At 41.5% G+C, this 22,745-nt stretch overlaps 1 protein-coding gene across 1 annotated transcript; it reads left to right on the top strand.

The window, feature by feature from the left end:
- The first annotated feature begins 34 nt into the window (after nt 1–34).
- On the top strand, nt 35–22,745 carry LOC139468693 (tRNA-dihydrouridine(16/17) synthase [NAD(P)(+)]-like). The gene is made up of 12 exons (XM_071250813.1): nt 35–147; nt 3,302–3,558; nt 5,513–5,672; nt 6,506–6,618; nt 7,263–7,345; nt 8,235–8,338; nt 9,003–9,147; nt 10,193–10,289; nt 10,850–10,947; nt 16,722–16,920; nt 18,776–18,851; nt 20,643–22,745. Exons 2-12 carry the CDS (start codon nt 3,328–3,330, stop codon nt 20,876–20,878), a joined length of 1,542 nt encoding a protein of 513 aa, XP_071106914.1. The 5' UTR covers nt 35–147; nt 3,302–3,327; the 3' UTR covers nt 20,879–22,745.

Genomic DNA, 22,745 nt, shown 5'->3' with positions numbered 1-22,745 from the left:
GTAGGTAACTCTAACCACCGAACATTTGTTTTTCCACACCATTGCATCACGAAAGGTACCATGTGATGGTGGTTTCAACCGTTTTTTGTTTATAGATTACACCCTGGTGTATCCTGACTGACCACTGTTATCAAACAATACACAGAGGTACTGACTCGTCTTTCCTTTACGTTAAGGTATCCAAAATGTCAAGAAATCGCAAAAATCACAAGCTGGTCTCAGCTGTTTAGTAATTGTTTCATATCCTTATTCAGACCTGAATCTACACTATTTAAAATGCCATCGATCAACACAATTGAAAATTAAATAAACATTTATACATATCTGAGTTTTTTTAAAGAAAAGGTACCTCAATTTTAAGAATTAATTAATGAAACAAACAATAATGTAGATCTATTATTTGATATTAAGAAATCAAATGATTTTTTTATTTGACTATTAGTATTACAATGCATCATGATATTCAGTTGTAATTGTTTCCTTCATTATATGGGGGATTTTGTTCTCAGTTTAGTTTACTTCAATAACACATATGACCTGATGTAATATCCTTTTGCTGAGCTCCAGATAAGCTTTTGGTGTTATGGGTATTTTACCCATGCATTTTAAAATCATTGGGTATTAGTAATTCTAAGGGTATTCAAATTTCTGTTACCCACTAGTTTTTACACATGTGGGTATTTAAGTTAAATATTTAAAAACACTATTCGTCTAGGCCCTGCAAACTGGTTTCGTGTGGGTTCGAGAGCTTTATAGGACTCAAAAATACCACGATACTTCCACAAGAAAGTGTGATGGTAAATGATCATGATGTAACTGTCATCGTGGAATTTGGCAAGGCTGACGGAATGCCCGTTTATAATTTCAAAATAAGTCGCTGATTTGCTAATCGAATACGCAGGGTTACTTCACAATATTTTGATGATACGCACAAGTTTTATTTTGTAGCGTATCTGTAATGTTCGTTGCGTATTTGATACGCTTGGATTTTATTTTACTTCATATTTCTGCATTTCCGATGCGTATTTTACGCAGATTATCTGGAGCTCTGCTTTTGTGGACATATTTTCTTACAAATGCAATGGTCAGTCTAAACGGATGTCAATAAGTTCCGTACAAGGATATAGGTTTTAGGTTTGTGTGTAAAAATGTAAGGTAAATTGTATGTTCATTGAGAGTCTCTTTTGTTTCATTTATTATTTTAAGTGGATATATTTAAGAGGACTCAGGAAATAGTGTTCTGTGGTTCCTTTTTCATGTCTGACATGAGACAGTTTCTCAGCTTATTATTTCCAAATTACATGCATCCCAAGTTGTTGAGCATGTTGTTTGTTTTGTGACAGTACAGTTACTTGGCAGTGCTTTAACTGATGTTAGTGGTTCCAATCCTAATCTTAATCTGATTACTGGCTAAGTGGATTATAATTAATGTCAGAAGCTAGTTAACTACATCATTAGAGCCATTTAACTGTCATTAATACAGTGGCTTAACAAGTATCACACCAACAGCTAATTAGAATAGATATTATCAAATAAATTAATTGAGTTACAAGCTTAACATTTTAAGAAGGGTCATAATAAAAAAAAACCATGACATTTCATGAAAAAAATGTTCAGTCAAAGTACAGTTTTCTTGAATAGATTTTAAGATTTTAAATGCAAGGTGTGAGATAAGATAAATTCAAATATATAAATGTATAAAAAGTAGCCTTCAATACATTATCTGCCTGCATAAAGATCAATGCCCTGGTCTATATTGTAGTGATGTGTGTGTTACCATGGTTACAACGTTAGAAATTGGCACTAGAATACATTCCTTGCCAAACCGTCAAATAGTTAGGTATCATAAGCCCTAGTGGAAATTTGGCATTATTAAGGGTTTTGTTGTTATCATTATAAGGACTAGTGAACTAAAACAGCTAGTTTCTGTCACCGATGTCAGCATTAAGGTGTGATACAGTACATAAACTAATGTGCTCTTGTGTCAGTGTGAAACAAAAATGGTGTGAGAACTCCAAAATAGTATACTGCGGTTCATTTTTATGATTTCAAACATTAGGGTTAGCATATTGGCATAAATCGTAATGCAATATATCGCAGTATGTAGAGCTGTTTATAGATACATACTGCAATATGTATTAGGGCCCATATTATATATGTTTTGTATTGTTCAAATAGTACTCCTTCATTCAATAATCGGACCCGTGGAGATTCTAGGGTAGAATAGTCTTCAGCAACCCATCCTTGCAATAAAAGGTGACTATGCTTGTCATAAAAAGGATCGGGTGGTCAGGCTCACTGACTTGGTTGATGCATGTCATCGATCCCAATTGCGTGGATCGATGCTCATGATATTAATCACTGGATTATCTGGTCCAGACTCGATTATTTACAGACCACCATCATATAGCTGGAATATAGCTGAGAGTTGGCGTTAAACAACAAACCAACCAAATCATTCAATAATTCAGACTTCAGATTGCGAGATAGGTAGTATGGGCAAACAAGACTATTTATTATGTCATCAATATGGAATGCTGATGTAAATAGCGTGAAGTGTGTGCTGTTTACATGGTTCAGATAAGAACCCAGGCCATCAAAATGCCTCCAGATAGTAGGTATCTCATATAATTATATAATAATTCTCCTTTGACTGTATTGGAAAATATCAATACACAAGGGTTGTAATGTGATACATGTATTTCTGGACCTGTGAAGATTCCAGGGTAGAATAGGTCTTCAGCAACCCATGCTTGCCGTAAAAGGTGACTATGGTTGTCGTAAAAGGCGACTAACGGGATCGGGTGGTCAGGCTCGCTGACTTGGTTGATGCATGTCATCGATCCCAATTGCGTGGATTGATGCTCATGATGTCAATCACTGGATTGTCTGGTCCAGACTTGATTATTTACAGACTGTCGTCATATAGCTGGAATATTGCTGGGTGCGGCGAATTAAAACAACAAACCAACCAACATGTATTTCTGATGGCTGACACCTCATGGTTTTTTCTCCCTGCAGTGTTTTATTGTATGATAAACAACTCCAACTTATTGTTTATTTCTTAAATCCCAGTATACCAGTTATTATGCATACCTCAATAGAAGATATCAGCCTGATAGGTAAATGTATTATGTTTGTATCAATACAAGATCTTATGCTAAAAAACTCATATCATTGCAAGTAGTATTTTTATCCCTTACAAATCATTCTTTTGTAAAGTATGATTGATTGTACTCAACATGCTAATTGAAACTGTTTTCTCTCTCTCTGAATAAACTTATAAATTTTTTTTTCTCAGGACCCGTAACAAATTTACAAGTTATCATGACAAAGCCAGAAGGATTTGAATTTTGGAGGACTAAGTTGAAATCAGCTCGTCTAGTTGTGGCACCAATGGTTGACCAAAGTGAACTAGCTTGGCGAATGCTGAGTCGGAGATACGGAGCGGAGCTGTGTTATACCCCCATGTTTCACGCCACGTTGTTTGCACGAGACCCGACCTACAGGAGGGACTGTTTGCAGACCTGTGAGAGTGACAGGCCACTTATTGTGCAGGTATTTACTGTTATTCAACCCCCTGGATTAGGGCTGGGACGGGTATCCGGTTTTGGTTTGGTACTGAGGAGGACCCGGGCACCCACAGGACTACCCGGACCCATGGTTAGTCATGGGATATATTGTTTAATGACAAAAATTATCGAGAACTCTATGGTTACATTACAAGTCACTAATGTTCGCATTTCTTTCGGACTATGCACCCATTCCTTCTGATTTTTCATATGGTTGAATAAAAATATAACTTAATTCAACTTCAGTGTATGAATGACCAGATTGTTTAATACATGCATCTAAATACGTTTTGCCAGGGCTATGCTAAAAGTGTTCCAAATTGGACATTTTGAGATTTTTCCTGAGATTTACAGTGGGTACCCGGGTAGGGTCGGGTAATAGGGGGATGGGTACCCGGGTAGTAAATTTGGACTCGTCCCAGCCCTACCCTGGATGCCATGTTTCAATTGCATTGATGATAAGTCATAAAAGTCGTATGTGTCAATTTTATATATTTTCACTATTGTGTTGTAAATCAGTTATAATTGTTTATAACTAAATTTCCATTGTGTTCGTTGTAATTACACCATTCTAATTAGCTGAATTGATCACATGTTATTCATTTCCAAATGAAATGTAAAAACTTAAGCCATGTCCTCTGAAGGGACAACTTTCATGGAATCCCAAATACAGTCTTGTGAATTCTCTTTCTGCTCATTTGTTTCGTCATGGAGTTATAAGGCCTTGTAACATGTGCTATTTTTCGGTTTAACAAAATGTCATATTTGGGATAACACTTTCTTAGTAAAGTACGGATTCTCGTACTGTTTTGAGTTGAGACCCCTCCGGGATTCAAACCCACACTGCCAGAGTGAGGCACCTAATTGCCAACACACAAAGTCAGAGATCTAACCCACACAGCCACCGAGGCCCCCCCCCCCCCACACACACACAAACAAATGGGTCATGCACTGTAATCCCATGTGTGTGACCTTGCACGACTTGAAAACCTGACCACCCCTCCCACTTCATTCTTTCTTGTCGCCACCCTGTGGGGATGGGTATTAAACACAAGAGAATACTTTATTTTGTGAGAGCTTCTTTGCAATCATTGCATCATCTACGATATTATTTGATTGGTTGGTTGGTTTGTTGTTTAACGCCGCACTCAGCAATATTCCAGCTATATGACGGCGGTCTGTATATAATCGAGTCTGGACCAGACAATCCAGTGATTAATATCATGAGCATCGATCCACGCAATTGGGATCGATGACATGCATCAACCAAGTCAGCGAGCCTGACCAAACAATCCTGTTAGTCGCCTTTTACGACAAGCATAGTCACCTTTTACGGCAAGCATGGGTTGCTGAAGACCCTATTCTACCCCGGAATCTTCACGGGTCCAATATTATTTGAAGACTATGTAAACGGATCATGATAAACGCCCGCCCGAACTTGCAGACATTCTTATTCCTCAGCCAATTCACATGATCTTCGTTGTGACTGTCGCAAACCAGACCACAGATGCTCCCAACTCTCTGAGGAAACTTTCCGCTCATATTTACGTAAATGTCAGAAACGTAATGTCCTCCGTCAATCTATATCCAAGGATGTTTACATGGGCCTTCCTCTGTCAAGAAACCCAAGCGTTTAGTCATGTCAAAATGAAACAGTCATTTGTCCCCCGTGCACCTCCTGTTACCATGGTTACCACACCTACATTGGTTGAGCCTGCAGCCACGGACGTCGGCATGGGCAAGCCAACTATGAATATGTGGGAAATACCCACCTGTCAAAAAAAATGGACTTGTTCGACATTGCCGAGTTTGGATTCTGCGCCCCTCATCGTTTATTCTCCCTGCAGTGTTTTATTGTACGATACACAACTCCCACTGGTCATTTATTTCTTAAATACAATAACATCCCTATGTATTACTTTCTTCCATTTCATTTCCAGTTTTGCGCCAATGATCCAGACACATTTGTAAAGGCAGCTAAGCTGGCTGAATCTCAGTGTGATGCAATCGACCTCAACCTCGGCTGCCCCCAGAGTATAGCTCGCCGTGGCCACTATGGTGCCTTCATCCAAGACGAATGGGAACTACTGGAGAAAATGGGTGAGTCTTCTGTAGGCATGATGGTAGTGTTTGGATGTAAATCATGATCCATTAAGACCGCCTCCTCAGTGTCCGCCCAGAGAGCGGAAGGTCCGGGGTTCGATCCCCAGTCACATCATACCAAAAGACGTTAAAAGATGGTACTTGATGTTACCCTGTCTGGCACTCAGCATTAAGGTGCTCGGCACAAGGACTGGTCGGCTCAGAGTCAGTATACTGTGTCTGAGTGGGGCATTCATGTTAAACTGCGGCATGGTATCTCAGTGTGCTAGCACTATAAATCAGCATCAGTCAGGACTAGTACAAGCAGCCACACACACATACACGTGCATGCACGTTGCTATATAAGTGCAATAATCTTGGACGCGACGTTAAACCCCTTTTCACCTCACCTCATGATCCATTAATGTTGTCTGCAATTACAGAATTGTCAAAACTTGGAGCCTGTATTCCATAATCAGTCCTCCTTGACGATCTGTTTTAGAATTGGTCTGCAGCAGCCCATGTTTGTCATAAGAGGCAACTCACAGGATTGGATGGTCTGGCTCGGTGACATGGTTGATGCATGTCATCATATCCCACTTGCGTAGATTGATGCCGATGATGACAATCACTAGATTGTCTGGTTCAGACTTGATAATTTGCAGACCGTCATCATATAGCTGGGAAAATTCTGAGTGCAGTGTTAAAACAACAAAGCTAGATTGGTTTGTTCCAAGATTCAAACTTATCACAACAATCCAATCATCTTATTGTAACAGTATTATTTCAGTTTGTATTTTGTGGCTTTGTATTATTTCCAGGTTTTCTGAATGAATGCCTGTATGTTTCAGTGAAACTGTGTCATGCTGAGTTGAAGGTTCCCATCACCTGCAAGATCCGAGTGTTTGAGAGTCTGGAGAAGACTGTACGATATGCCCAGATGTTGGAGAAGGCTGGATGCCAGGTACATAGGCTGACAATATCATAGGATTATGGGGACATTTGATGCACTTTCATATTGTTGGCATGGCGTCGGGGTAGCCTGGTGGTTAAAGCGTTCGCTCATCACGCCGAAGACCCGGGTTCGATTCCCGACATGGGTACAATGTGTGAAGCCCATTTCTGGTGTCCCCCGCCGGGATATTGCTGGAACATGGCTAAAAGTGGCGTAAAACCATACTCAATCAATCAATCATAATGGCGGTGGGGTAGCCTAGTGGTTAAAGCGTTCACTTGTCATGCCAAAGGCCCGGGTTCGATTCCCCACATGGGTAGAATGTGTGAAGCCCATTTCTGGTGTCCCCTGCTGCGATATTGCTAGAATATTGCTAAAAGCGGGGTATAACCATACTCAACTAACCAACCAACCAACCAACCAAGTAATGCTAAAAGCGGTGTAAAACCATACTCAACCAACCAACCAAACAACCAACCAACCAAACAACCAAACAACCAACTTGGGTTTAAATCCCAGGTTTTGCCTGATTATGATCCTTAATTTGTTCAGCCCTGTATCCATGATTGTACTTTTTTTTTTTTGTAGGTGTCATCCGAGGAGGTGTGTCTTCCTGTAGTTGTCTCTGTGAATGCTTATTCCTGTTGTTTCAGCTGCTGACAGTACATGGTCGCACCAAGGAACAGAAGGGTCCCCAGACTGGTGTAGCTAATTGGGACTACATTAAAGCTGTCCGGTCAGTAGCCCCATATATTTACTTCATGTGGTGTCTTGTTATTATACTGTCCATATTTAGCTTTTGAATGATATTTTATTACCCATAGGGTTAGAAATAACCAAGGTCATGAAAATCGGATGTGCACTTGTGCAAATATCACTTCTCGCACCCCAGTGTATTCTTTCCTTCATCCGGACGGCATTGTTGAAGTCATTCAAAACTTACTCTGACGTAAGGTCGGAATGATGTCACACTAGATGCATCATTCAACAAATTGTGGTTTTCTAGGTCAGCGGTGGTGATCATTGTAATTTTCTACTGTTTGAGGAACTATAGACATGATGTCAGCATTTGTATGTTAGTTATAACTGCAAGCCCTGTGGAGATCTGGGTTAGAATAGGTCTTCAGCAACCCATGCTTGCCATAAAAGGCGCTTGAGCTTGTTCTAAGAGGCGACTCACAGGATCAGGTGGTCAGGCATGGTGACTTGGTTGACACATGTCATCATATCCCAATTGCGTTGATTGATGCTCATGATGTCAATCACTAGATTGTCTGGTCCAGACTTGATTATTTTCAGACCGCCGTCCTATAGCTTGAAAATTGCTGAGTGCGACGTTAAACAACAGGCAAAGTCATAGCTGCAAGAACCTGGCTTCAATTAAGACAAGCACATCTGATCTAATTGAAATCTGAATGTGAAAAAATAATGTTACTAATATTGTAGTAAATGTTATATACATCCTATCGACCTTCTATGGAGGTGTTCTCAGATCTTGACGCAGACAGGTAACACATCGGATATTAATAAGATTGTCACTCACTAGACTTGGGTAAATTTCTCAATCAGTGACAAGCTCTTCCTCCGGCTTCTTCATATTTATTGTGAGCTATGTCTGTGTACAGGGAAAGAGTACAGATCCCGGTGTATGCTAACGGGAACATCCAGTTCTTCCCTGATGTGGAGCAGTGCATCAAGGAGACAGGGGTTCAGGGCGTCATGTCTGCAGGTGGGTGTGTCAGTACTTCCCTGATGTGGAGCAGTGCATCAAGGAGACGGGGGTTCAGGGGGTCATGTCTGCAGGTGGGTGTGTCAGTACTTCCCTGATGTGGAACAGTGCATCAAGGAGACGGGGGTTCAGGGGGTCATGTCTGCAGGTGGGTGTGTCAGTACTTCCCTGATGTGGAGCAGTGCATTAAGGAGACGGGGGTTCAGGGGGTCATGTCTGCAGGTGGGTGTGTCAGTACTTCCCTGATGTGGAGCAGTGCATCAAGGAGACGGGGGTTCAGGGGGTCATGTCTGCAGGTGGGTGTGTCAGTACTTCCCTGATGTGGAGCAGTGCATCAAGGAGACAGGGGTTCAGGGCGTCATGTCTGCAGGTGGGTGTGTCAGTACTTCCCTGATGTGGAGCAGTGCATCAAGGAGACGGGGGTTCAGGGGGTCATGTCTGCAGGTGGGTGTGTCAGTACTTCCCTGATGTGGAGCAGTGCATTAAGGAAGCTGTGGTTTAGTCACAATAGTACATGTAGTATCTTCCCCGAGTATCTAGAATATGTTCATAGTAGCACAAAAAGTAACTCTATGTTAACATCCTATGATGATATGGGGTGCAGCCAGGTGATGGCTGTTCTGTACCTGTGTTATCTGTAATACACTCCAGTCCTTTGTTGCAGAGGGGAACTTGCACAATCCCGCCCTGTTCAGCGGTCAGCAGCCCCCGGTGTGGGAGATGGTCGGGGAGTACCTGGACCTGGTTGACAAGTACCCCTGCCCGATATCCTACGTCCGTGGCCACGTCTTCAAGATCCTGCACCATTCGTAAGTGGAGTCATGTCCATGACAAACATGATGCGTGGTTGTCCTCATTGGACAGGTTTGAGTTATTTACAGGGATTTATCTGGACGTACCAGTAGGCTGATATTCATCCCCCAATTCTGCAGCCAAGTTTAAATATTCCCAAAATAGAATGATAAATTTAGCAATTCATGTGGTTATAAATAATGACAACCAACATGTGTTTGTGTGTGTGAGAGACAATGTATGCTATAAATGTTCCATTTGCTGTCTGTCTGTGTGTGTCTGGAGATGTGTGTGTGTGTGTTCCTCTGTGTCTGTCTGTGTTTGTGACTGTATGTGTTTGTTTGTGTGCCTCTGTGTGTGCCTCTGTGTGTGTGTCTGACTGTGAGAGACAAAATGTAATACTATGCATGTTCCATTTGCTGTCTGTGTATGTCTGTGTCTATGTGTGTGAGAGACACAATGTATGCTATAAATGTTCCATTTGCTGTCTGTCTGTGTGTGTCTGGAGATGTGTGTGTGTGTGTTTGTGTGTTCCTCTGTGTCTGTCTGTGTTTGTGACCGTATGTGTTTGTTTGTGTGCCTCTGCGTGTGTGTCTGACTGTGAGAGACAAAATGTAATACTATGCATGTTCCATTTGCTGTCTGTGTGTGTCTGGAGATGTGTGTGTGTGTGTGTGTGTGTGCATCTGTGTGTGTGTGTGTGTGTTTGTGTGTTCCTCTGTGTCTGTGTCTGTCTGTCTGTGTTTGTGACTGTATGTGTTTGTCTGTGTGTGTGTCTGACTGTGTGAGAGACAAATGTATGCTATACATGTTCCATTTGCTGGCTGTGTGTGTGTGTGTGTGTGTGTGTGTGTGTGTGTGTGTGTGTGTGTGTGTGTGTGTGTCTGTGTTTGTGACTGTGTGTTTGTGTGTGTCTGTGTGTGCCTCTGTGTGTGTCTGACTGTGAGAGACAAATGTATACTATACATGTTCCATTTGCTGGTTGTGTGTCTGGGGATGTGTGTGTGTGTGTCTCATTGTGGTGTAAAGTATATCGTATCAATGTTCCACATGCTATTGTAGGCTTCAGGTACACCAGGATGTCAGGGAGGAGGTGGCTACTGCAAAGACTGTGGAGGACTTCAGACTGGCCAACAAGCACATCGAGGAGAGATGCCAGGTAACAGGCACACCACTTGTCACCAGTCCCTCATAGTTTATTGATGTAAAGTTTATAATGTTCCCCTTGTTTCTGTCAGAGTCCAAGTATTAGGGTCCTAGCCTGTTCCACAAAGTGATCTTAGCGCGAGGGGTAATTGTAACTCCCATACTTTAACATTGGCTTACAATATTCATAGAATAGCATATAGAATAGAATATTGGTGGAATGGCACCCTACCTTGTAACCCACTTGATCACCATGAACAATACCCTGGATAGTTGAAGCTTATACCAAAAATCTTGTTGATTAAATAATCGGGTTTCGATTTTGGGGTTAATATACTGACCTTGAAAATCATAAAACCCTATTGAGCTTGTACGTTGAACTCAGTATGTGGTCTCTTGACAAATTCCTGAAGGATAGATATTCAAGTTCCGAGTAGCTTATTCTTGACATTGTCCATACAAGAACATGTAAGAAAATGTGGATTTGCCAAAATTGTGATCCTCCGTGTGAACTGCTTTGATGTTCGTGTTCTTATGGTGAATATTATCAGATGCTTCTACTTCACGTCACAGGAGGACATGGCAAAGTTTGCCGTCTCCCCCGAGGAAATTCTGACCAGAACGATACTGCCTCTCCCATACTGGATCTGCCAGCCTTACATCAGACCAGGGTGAGTGGTGACTGCTATGTCTAGGGAGGAATATATATTTCTAGGTGTGTCGTGGTTTCGCCCAAGTGGTAAACGTCCGAGAACTGTGTCACTTCAGGCTTTCCTCCCACATTCAGCTGACATGCCGCGATATAACTGGAATACTGTTAAAAGCGGCGTTAAACCCAACTCACTCACTTGGGAGGGATATATAATAGGTAAGGTACAGCTGGAGTTAGTAAAGTTGGTAAGACTGTAGGGCTGGGATGAGTCCAAATTTGCTACCCGGGTACCCACCCCACTATCACCCGACCCTACCCGGGTACCCACTGTAGGTTTCAGGTGATGTCTCAAAATGTCCAATTGATAACATTTTTGGCATAGCCCTGGTAAAACGTATTTAGATATATGTATTAAACAATCTGGTCATTCATACACTGAGGCGGAATTAAGTTACTTCTTTATTTAAAGGGCAAGTTCACACGGAAATGAACCATTTTTTCTTGTACTTTATCCACATTAAAAGTGTTAACATAGAAGTATCATAGACAAAAATATAAAAACATCATATTTAATTAACATATTTATTGCACTAAAACGATTTATATTTTTCACATTTACCAAGTGTTCTATTTCCATAACAAAAACACCATGGCTTATGCCCCTTGCAATATGACGTCATTGGTGCCAATTGATAAACATTATGACGTCATCATGCTTTGTTAGAGCCGCTTCACGTGGTGTAGGTACAGTTTTGTGATTCTAGCATCTCAGATGCCAGCCAGAATTGTGTTATGCTGAGTCACCACTGCGCCGGAGTGTGTCGTAGACCATGTTGTTTTACCGCAAACTGGTCCTTGATATCTTTTGCGTTGAGAATAGACAGGGACCCAGTTGAATTGGCACCAATTACGTCATAATCTAAGGGGGATAACTCAGGCCTATTTCACTCGTAAAACGAAGGCCTCATAACGGCATATCACTTTCACACTATTGTGAGCTTCCTACTTTCACTGTGAAAAAAAATGAGTGTATATTTTCAAACACAGATACTAACTAATTCTAAAATTGCGTTTTGTTTAGAAAAAGAAAGAAAGTGATTTTTGCGTGTACACTTCCCCTTTAATCATATGAAAAATCAGAAAGAATGGGTGCCTAGTCAGAAAGAAATGCGAACATTAGTGACTTGTAGTGTAACCATAGAGTTCTTGATTATTTTTGTCATTAAACAATATATCACATAACTAACCACAGGTCTGGGTAGTCCTGTGGGTACCCGGGTACCCGAGTTACCCGTCCCAGCCCTAGAAGACTGGAGGTGTACACTTCAATTTAGTGGTTCGATCGTTCACTCATCACACGGAGGGCCACCACAGAAGGGTATGATGTGGGAAGCCTATTTATGGTGGTCCCCATTGTGGACATAGCTGAAATATAGCTTAAAGCCGCGTAAATTCAAATTCACTCACTTGTTCAATATACATGATTAAAAGAACACAAAAATCATGTATATCTTTCTGCTTGTAGTGAAAGACCCCATAGTTTAAGTGCTATAGGGTATTGGTCCAGCTGTAGCGTTTCTAAACACCAGGCAATTGTATTGTAACACATGTGAGTGGTGCGCAGATAGCATGGTATCTCCTATTCTCTCTGTTTGGTTCCTGGTCAAGTAGGACCTCAGGCTTGTCGTAAAAGCTGTCCAAATGCAAATCAGGTGGTCAGGCTTCTGACTTGCAATTGGCTGATTGCGTGTCACTGTACCTTGATGGTGTTGATTGTTGCTCTTGCTGTCAATCACTGATTCTGATAATGTGTATGAGAATAGCTGGATTATTGCTTACAGCAGCATTATGTTAAATCAGATAAATGTAGAATACTAATCGACCTCCCGTGTAATACCAATTTTATGAAACGAGTGAATAGTTGTGGTATCTGACGAGTTTCATAAAATTGGTTTTACACGGGAGCAAGTTTAGTATTTTATTTAATACTAGCTATTTATAACGTTTTTTGAATTATACTGTTGAGTATGAACAGGCTGACACCTACATGATCCACAGCAGAGTCAAATTGAGTTTAACAGAATAATACTTCAAACACGTCAAAAGTTGAAACGTATGAATTTAATACCATATAACGGTCCACCTTTAGAATTCACAAAATTATCGCAGGGCTAAGACTATCGCAACTCACATACTTTAACTTAGACTTACGACTGTGGTTGCGCTACAATACGATCGCCTTGTGGAATGGGCCTTGCACCTCAAAGTTTACAATAACGTCACAATACCCGATGACGTAATTTGTGGAATTTTGTTGCAAGATCCAACGTCGAAACAATGCCATGTGACGTCAGCCTAGCAACAAGACTGCTGGGGTCATCGAGTGTGCATAAGCTCCTCTCAGTGATATATCAACTCCACGCGCAATGTCGATGAATAAGCCAAGGAATGTTGAGAGCTTTCAATATTTGTTTGTGAAACGTGTTCCGAGAGTACATAAGCACGCGTTTTGGTATCACACAATGTGTAATACAGCTGTATGTTTATTAAACGGGTAATCTCTCTAGGGGCAAGTAATAAATCAAATCATATCAGATTTTTCTAGGATTTAAAACTAAGTGCCCTTGGCAGGCAAAATGGGATAAATTGGGAATGTTTTGTTAAAGTTCCTGTTTGCTCTAATAAGGAGGAACTTTGACATGGCATTCAATACAATAATGTAAACCTAAGCACTAAAACCTTTTTGTCCTCTTTTTTTGGTCCTGTTGTCAGTGAAACATGTAAAAAGTGACAACATTGGTTGCCATTATTTATAACCACATGATTACATTAAGTAATACGTTACCACTGAGGCTGTTGTCTCCCACAACTGCTGCTATAGCGAAATCTACCACAGAGATCTCAATTACCTCATGCAGCATGTGCGTAGCCACCTAGCTGCCATGTGCCCTTCACTCTTGTCTCACTTACGAGAGACCCGGAAACTCTCCTGGGGTTCCATTGCCAACTATGTCTCTTCCGTTGCTACGGTACGGGACGTTGCTATGGGTACCAGTCTCTCAAAAGAGCCGGTAATTCGGGTATTATCAAGGGTTTCAAACAGCACGATCTTAAAAAGGGCCGCCTTCGGGCACCGGCCTGGGATCTCTCCTTAGTGTTAAAATCACTTACGGAGGCTCCATATGAACCCTTGGGTAGTGCTTCGTTTTGGCTTGTGACTTGGAAAACAGCATTTCTCCTCTCTTTTGCCACGGCAGCACGTGTGTCCGAGATTCATGCACTCGATGTCGCTAAAGTACGATTCGATAGGGGCGACGAAGGAGCGGTCCGCCTGGGCCTGCTCATGGGCTTCATCGCCAAGAATCAGAAATTTGGTCAAACGGAGAGAGAATTCACTGTAAGATCACTCAAGGAAATCTTACATCCTGCTGATACTGAGGACAGATCGCTGTGTCCGGTTAGGGCCCTTATGTATTATCTTAAGGCTTCGAATGAACGTAGACAAGGGCGTGACCGTCTGTTCATATCGTGTAACCCTAATCGCACTGCTGACATAACTCGCAACTCGATTGCGTTGTGGCTTCGTTCTGTCATCAATCTGGCGTACCGGTCTTGGGGGTTACCGGTAGCGGGGTCAAACCCTCACGAGATCAGGGCGCTGGCGGCAACATTTGCCCTACACTCGAATATCTCTGTTCACAGAATATTACGAGGTTGTTACTGGCGTTCTGACTCAGTTTTTGCCAATCATTACCTCAGAAGGGTTTCTGATGAAGACGTGGAGGGGGTGCTGATCGCGGCACAAGCGGTCATCTAGGGGGTGTGTCCAGTGCAGTTCCAAACTCCACAGGCGTCAGACCTTGCACGGTGGTCAATCTGGGTTGTCTCCAATGTTCCCACCGCTGTGGGTACAGGAGTGGGGGTCCCGCATGCCAGTGCGCTCACACCACAGGTGACGCGGCTTTTTGTGTGTTTTGTCCTTATTTGTATTTTGACAATTATGTATTTAATTGTCTGTCGTGTATTCCAACCTTGTGATACATGCTTACGAATGCTGGAATTAGGTCACGCGCCTAATGCATACTTTAAGTAGGCTTGCTCGGGGATATACGGTCTGAATGAAATTAATTTCCCTCTTTTCGACTGTTTAACCTGATCTAAGATTTAGCTCACACGGAGACTGTGTTCTCATCCGCTGCGGCGATGAAATACCTATCCAGTGGGGCCTTTTGGAGTCACCAATCGTTTGGCAATGACGATTGAGCCTTACGGTATGCGCTTGACAGTGCTTTGGTATTCCTATAGGGTAACGCCTAGCTAGGAGCATGCACATCGAGTGCTTCCGCCTTGTTGTTTACTTCCGGGGCCGGAAGGAACACGAGCAGTCAGGTTTCGGGTTGTAGGTGCTCCCCACCGCCTACTGTGGTAGTCAGCCTCGGTATAACAGTGGTAACGTATTACTTAATGTAATTTGTAGAATTTTCCTGTTCGGAATATTCTATAAAGAATACGTTACCACTGGGCTGCTGCCCTCCCGTCTGTTCCCCGAGCACTTGCTCTCACCAGAGACAAGAGTGAAGGGCACATGGCAGCTAGGTGGCTACGCATGTGCTGCATGAGGTAATTGAGATCTCTGTGGTAGATTTCGCTATAGCAGCATTTGTGGGAGACAACAGCCTCGGTATAACAGTGGTAACGTATTTCTTATAGAATATTCTGAACAGGAAAATTATACAAAATTGGGAAATTTTTAATTAAATTTTGGGCTTGTTTAAAATTGGCTGCAAAATCGGAGGATCATTATCAGCCTATGGGTAGGTCTAGATAAATCTCTGTAAACAACACTCACTCACTTACTCACTTTTCCTTAGCACTATGTCTATAAGTCTTTGACTTCAGCCACTAGTCAGAAGCCCAAGTCCAGCAAAATTCTGTTTGGTCTAGTCAGATCAGCTAAGGCTGAAAAAAATAAAATAGAATTGGTTCTCAGGCAAAAGCTTTTCCAAATAATGTGCGGGCGGGTGGCTTTTTTTGTGCTTTTTTTTGTTGTTGTTGTGTACAAACTAGTAAGAATCCAAATCTGTATATTGGTGTGTATAAGGCGGGTTTGCATAACTAGAATTAGGAGGCTTTCAAAGGGGGTGGGGGTCATCTTATGCACAGGGTTGAAGAGTTTTTTTAAAATATTTTTTTCGCTAACACGTGTGAGCACGTAACACCAGAAATACCATGTCAGCAAATCTGTGCTGAAGTACGCAAATTAATCATGTAATTACACTGTCTGGTTGTAAAAAGAGTTCATAATATTTCTGGATTTATATTTGTAAGCTATTTTATTAATTTTATTCAACATTTCATTCCATATTGTTTCAATTCATTTCGGCGAAATCCTTCGTATGTGAAGTGATCGGAAGATCGCACAACTCACTGTCATTTTCAGCAACCACGGTGATATTACTGCTATTGACGCCGTGAAACAAACTTTAGTGGATAGAGAATGGATATATATCATAAATGCCATATATTGCTGAAAGTCATATTTGTTGTAGTTTATTATATGTAAACATAAAGTTTTCGCAATCGCGAATGAGGGAGCATCGACATAGATTGGTCAAAGTCTCCCATACGAAAGAATATGCGGCAATAGCGTTCAGCTGAACCAAAGTGCTACGCTTATGCTTATTAAATCATGTCACATGTGGGAACTTGCTAGTAAATTTTAGTCTTAATTTGAACCCAGACTTTGGGGTTAGATGGGAAATAATTTCACAACTGTTAATGTTTCTATTTCAGTCCCAACCCAAATGCCAATGGAGACAAGCGTGCCGAGAGAGACCGCCTCAACTTGAAGCGGAACAATGAGTTGAATGCCCTGGCCATGGAAGGATTATCCAGAAACAAACTAAAGAAAATGCTGCGACATCCCAAGAAGAACTTTGATCCTTCACACAAGCTGACGTACGATACTTGTGCCACATGCTGCAATCCCAAGGTAGCTGCGTCTCCATCACAGCTTGTTGTATCAATAGCTGCGTCTGCATCACAGCTTGTTGTATCAATAGCTGCGTCTCCATCACAGCTTGTTGTATCAATAGCTGCGTCTCCATCACAGCTTGTTGTATCAATAGCTGCATCTCCATCACAGCTTGTTGTATCAGTTGTAAGGAGCAAGGAACGGGGCTCAGACTCGCTGAATTGGCTGATGCATGTCATCTTATCCCAAATGTGTAGATTGATCAATCACTGCATTGTCTGGTCCAAACTTGTGTATTTACAGACGGCTGTCATATAGCTGGAATATTGCTGAGTGTGGCGTTCAACAACAAACAAACATGGTAAACATGTTGTACCTGTACGGCAGATTTTGTTTGTGCACCAGGTAGAGATTATATACATGATTATGAGAGAAATAATACAGCTTTTTTCGACCTCCCTCCCCTAATGATTTCATTTGAACGAAATGTTTCATTTCAAGATTTGTTCAATAATGCTGCATTGGTGTTGCAGATTAGAGGCAACCAGATAGATAAGCTGGTTCAACTCAGTGGTTGATCTTGTGTCATCATCCCCTTACAGTGTAGATCATTGCTCAGAATAACAATCACATGTCTGATCCAGACTTCATTATTTACAGGCCTCCTTAATATACCTGGAATATAGCTGAGTGCGGCATTAAAAAAAACCAAAACATTGTTCAAAATAATATCAACAGGAAAATAGCCGGCTTAGTACATGCTTTATTTTTAATCTGATCTTTGAAATTAATAACCCTGACAAAAATTACAGAAAAATAGGTTTTCTTTCTGTTGTTCTTCTCAAGAGAGATATTTGTGATAACATGTAGTGTTTCAGACTCTGTCAGGTTTTCAGATCAATTCATTTTCTAGGACATTGACTGATAGTCATTCCAAAGATCGTGAATATGTGTTTCAAATTTGGTCATGATATAGAAAAATGTCCTATAATCTGAAGTTCATAACATATCATGAAAATGTCCTTTTCCATTTATCACCCCAAACTGGCTTACACAGGAGCTATCGCTGCAAAAAAATTGAATCACAGTTCTTTGCATACCATTTTGATTAGGGCTGGGACGGGTAACTTGGGTACTCGGGTTGCGTGAGTACTGATTAGGACCCAGGTACCCACAGGACTAACCGGACCCGTGGTTAGTCATGTTATATATTGTTTAATGACAAAAATGATCTAGAACTCTATGGTCACAATACAAGTCACTAATGTTCGCATTTCTTTCTGACTAAGCACCATTGCTTCTGACCTTTATAGGTTTGAATAAAAATAACACTTCAATCAACTTCAGTGTACATGCATGACCAGATTGTTTTATACATATATCTAAATACAGTTTACCAGGGCTATGCTCAAACTATTTCCAATCGGACATTTTGTACCAAGCTCTTGAGGCCTGTAGCGGGTACCCGGGTAGGGTCGGGTAATAGCGGGGTGGGTACCTGGGTAGTACATTTGGACTCGTCCCAGCCCTAATTGTGATGTCATCGGTTACAATGACATCACAATCAAATGACATCACTAATCCCTCTGCTTCTGAAGCTTGTTAGCTGTACATGTACTTTTACACACAAAGACAATGTCTATTACTGATTACAACTCAAGAGTTAGAAGAATGCTTTTAGATGATGAACAAATCTTAACCTTGTGTCTTTGGATATCAATTATATCAACAATGGTCAGTATAAGTTTAAAACCTTTATCGTCTCGTGTTGATATATTTGATATTTAAAGACATGGGTGAGATTCTCAGCAAATCACTGGTAGTCAATGATGAATCTAATTTGCACCATTTTCAAAAATAATTCTATTTCCAGGGACAGAAATGTGAATTCAGTTTGTGCAAGGGATGCTGCAAGAAGAAGTCGCTGCAGGAGATTTTGGACTGTGCTGGTAGGAGGCCTTGAAATGATGTCTAACAATGAAATCTCCAATCTCATTAGAATCAGATCTTAGTTCTCGCTACCCCTAAACAAAGATCTGAGGACAACCCTTTACGGGTCATGTCAGACCGACCTTTCCCGAACTTTGACCAATCAATGGAATGACTGACAAGAAGTCGACATTAGCCAATCAGAAGGCAGCTTTCTCGTGCTTTACGGCACTAATTTCAAATTGGCGACTACGCTTCTAAACATGTTTGACAAATTCTCGCTTAATAATTTGAAACCTGAACAAAAAAACACTCATGATCTGGTAAGGTAATCGGCGCTCTGATTGGTCTGATAAAAGGTCGTTCTGACGTGACCCCTAAGAAGAACTAAGATCTGATTTTAATGAGATTGTGAAATCTCAACATTAATAGATGTATTGTAAAGTTGAATGGTGTTGTTGGAGGTTGTCTATTGAGGGTTATATGAGGCCACTACAACACTACCTTCTCTGACTGATGAGGTTGTGATATCTGACGCAGTAGGAATTATACCCTTTGTGTTTTGAATTTGAAGCATGTCATAATAGAATAACACGTTCAGTTCAAATTAAGCTATCAAGGTATGGAATAACATACATCAGGTCTATTTGATTAACTTGAACTTGTTCAATATATTTCCTCCTCAAGACAATGTCACTTTATTGGCCCTGATTGGCTGATTCTTCATTCGAGTCGACCTGTGAAGATTAGGGGTAGAATAGGTCTTCACAACCCATGCTTGACGTAAATGATATCAGAGTAATGTTTGTTTGTTTGTTGTTTAGCGCCCCACTCAGCAATATTCCAGCTATATGACGGCAGTCTGTAAATAATCGAGTTTGGACCAGACAATCCAGTAATTGACATCATGACCATCGATCCACGCATTTGGGATGAGATGACATGCATCAACCAAGTCAGCCAGCCTGACCACCCTATCTCGTTAGTCGCCTCTTACGACAAACAAAGTCGCCTTTTATGGCAAGCATGGGTTCTGAAGACCTATTCTATAGCGGATCTTCACGGGGTAGTTAAACATGTGAAATAGCCAAGCAGAATATTTGTTTTGGATAAGATGCAGCCTGTGCCACAACTCTACAGTTTACTAGCCGGAACCTTTCACTTGACATCTTCAGTAGATCTTAGTGCATGGATGGATTTTTATTAGCAAAGCTTACTAGACCGACAGGAACATGACTAGACTTGGGCTGAGTGGCTAACAATCTCATTAAAATCAGACCTTAGTACCCGCTACCCGCTAAACAAAGATCTGAAGACATCCCACTAGGGGTCACAAAAGAACGACCTTTCATCCGACCAATCAGAGCGTCGCTTACCAGATTATGAAAGTGACATTCTGAACGTGATTTCTAATCATGCAACCTCGAAAACTTTAACACGGGGTATTCTGAACGATAGTTGCAGGTTTAACGACTGAATCCATACAATCAAAACCTTATATTAGCCATGCCAGAATGTTCTTTTGTTCAGGTTTCAAACTGGTAATCGGGAATTTGTCAAAATAGGTTTTGAAGCATAGTCGACAATTTTAAATTTGTGCCGTAAAGCACGAGAAAGCTGCCTTCTGATTGGTCATTCCATTGGTCCGTCAAAGTTTGCGCAAGGTCGGTCTGACGTGACCCGTAATGGGATGTCTTCAGATCTTTGTTTGGATCTGATTTCAGTGAGATTGAGTGGCTAATGTCTCAGACTGAGGATGTGACTTGTTATCTCAGCATGGGTAAACTAGTGAGACTGTCTGACTCTTTCAGGTCACAACCTCTCTTTCAAGACGAAGGCCGAGAGGAAACGACTCGAGAGCGAACAGCAATCTGCTGCCTGTGAAGCATCGGCTGCCGCTGGCGCCAGTAACGGCGCCGAGTGTCAACAGTCAACATCAGTCAACAGAACGAGTGCTGACCCATCAACTGAAGACTTGTGCAGCACAGACACTGTACCTTGTGAAACTGATAAACATTCAGCTGAAGGATCTGATGTAGTTTTGTAGCACACATACATGGAATATATACGCATCCCATCTCATCACTTGACATGATGCTCTGACAGATACGATGCATCACAATATCTATGCTGCCATGGAGATCATATATTTACTTACAAGATACATCTTGTGATTTAAATACGAATGAGGTCATGAAGTCTTTAAATACTCTGGCTGTTGAAGGTGGTTATAGTCTCTATCAGTGAGTGAGTATGGTTTTACGCCGCTTTTAGCAATATTCCAGCAATATCACGGCGGGGGACACCAGAAATAGGCTTCACACATATAGTGAGTATGGTTTTACGCCGCTTTTAGCAATATTTCAGCAACATCAGAGCGGGGGACACCAGAAAGGGGATTCACACATGTGAGGAATTGAACCCAGGCTTTCGACATGACGAGCGAACGCTTTAACCACTAGGCTACCCCACCGCCCTATAGTCGCTATCGAACAGGCTAGAAGTTGATTTGGTACTGGGGGAAATTCTATGGCTGAATTTTTTAAATTCCTGCAAATACTGCTGTAATAAGCAATTCTTTTTTTAAGTGTATAAAAATGATAAAGAAATTTTTTTGGATCAATTTGTACGATGATATTCCTGTTCAAATTAACATAGTTTTGTTTTAAGATGGAGGGCCATGTTTCACAAAGTGTCAAAGATCTGAATTTAAGACATTGGTCGGATGATGATTCTTCCTCATTCAGCAACGTATTCATGATGCAGGTGTCCCCAAAGTGGTGAACGATCAGCATCACCAGGGGCTTTCCATACCCAATAAGTGACATGCTCTGATAAAACAGAAATACTGTTCTAATTAACTCACAGATCTAACATGTGTCAGTTGGACAGTGTAGGAGGTTTTACCAGCCTTGTAGAATGTTGAATATATTCAGGGATGAGAATGGATATTTTCTTTTTCAGCTGAAACTTCTTTGCAGTGGAGCGTGGTCCATAAATTGGGGGTGTTATTGGGGGAAGCCATCAGATTTTACAAATTTGTGGTCACTAAAATGTGTGGATCCGCGGAAGATTCTCACCCCTGTATGTTACAGTGCATGACCTTTCCAATGACCCCTATGGGGATTCTAGGTTAGCATTGGTCAACCGTGATGTGACCCGTAATGGGATGTCCTCAGATCTTTGTTTAGCGGTAGCGAAAACTAAGATCTGATTTTAGTGAGATTGGAGAGAGGTGACCTCGAGATTGGGTGTTCAGGCTCGGTAACTTGGTTGATGGCGTCTCATCATACCCTGATTGCGTGAATAGTTGTTCGCATTATCAATCACTGGATTGCTTGGTCCAGACATGGATTATTTACAGGCTGCCGCCATATAGCTGGAATACTGTTGAGTGTGGCATTAAACAATAAACACACACAGACTAGGGAGTGAGTATGGTTTTACGCCGCTTTTAGCAATATTCCAGCAATATCACGGCGGGGGACACCAGAAATGGGCTTCACACATTGTACCCATGTGGGGAATTGAACCCAGGTCTTCAGCGTGACATGCAAACGCTTTAACCACTAGATTACCCCACCACCCCCACACAGACTAAGACACACACTTACACACACAGAGAGACATACACACACCAGACACCCACACAGCGACAGACAAAACACACTGCATGTGTTTCTCTTCATAATCTTTTGTCAGGTTTCTACATGTATATTTCTTCTGTTCCTGATGATTTGGTGTGAATGTTGTTTGGACACAGGGATGTAATGGACTACAGATATTCTATCATGTCAGCATGTCCCTTCCAGTTGCTTACTGTATACATATTATCATGTGTTCGATACAGCACAGGTATGTTAACATGGATCTGAAGGTCATGCTTAGAAAGCTATATTCTGATACATGTGACT

Source organism: Haliotis cracherodii, unplaced genomic scaffold (genome assembly GCF_022045235.1).
Source record: "Haliotis cracherodii isolate W230 unplaced genomic scaffold, xgHalCrac1.p SCAF_2, whole genome shotgun sequence".
Classification (NCBI taxonomy): domain Eukaryota; kingdom Metazoa; phylum Mollusca; class Gastropoda; order Lepetellida; family Haliotidae; genus Haliotis; species Haliotis cracherodii.
The sequence above is the reverse complement of the archived record's forward strand: the minus strand, read 5'-3'. Positions and strand labels throughout refer to the sequence as shown.

Bases quoted from the DNA above. Each gene is read 5' to 3' on its own strand.
- LOC139468693 (XM_071250813.1), top strand. From the start codon at position 3,328: ATGACAAAGCCAGAAGGATTTGAATTTTGGAGGACTAAGTTGAAATCA. The intron at 5,673-6,505 runs GTGAGTCTTCTG...TGTATGTTTCAG, and splicing joins GGAACTACTGGAGAAAATGG to TGAAACTGTGTCATGCTGAG. The intron at 8,339-9,002 runs GTGGGTGTGTCA...CCTTTGTTGCAG, and splicing joins TCAGGGCGTCATGTCTGCAG to AGGGGAACTTGCACAATCCC.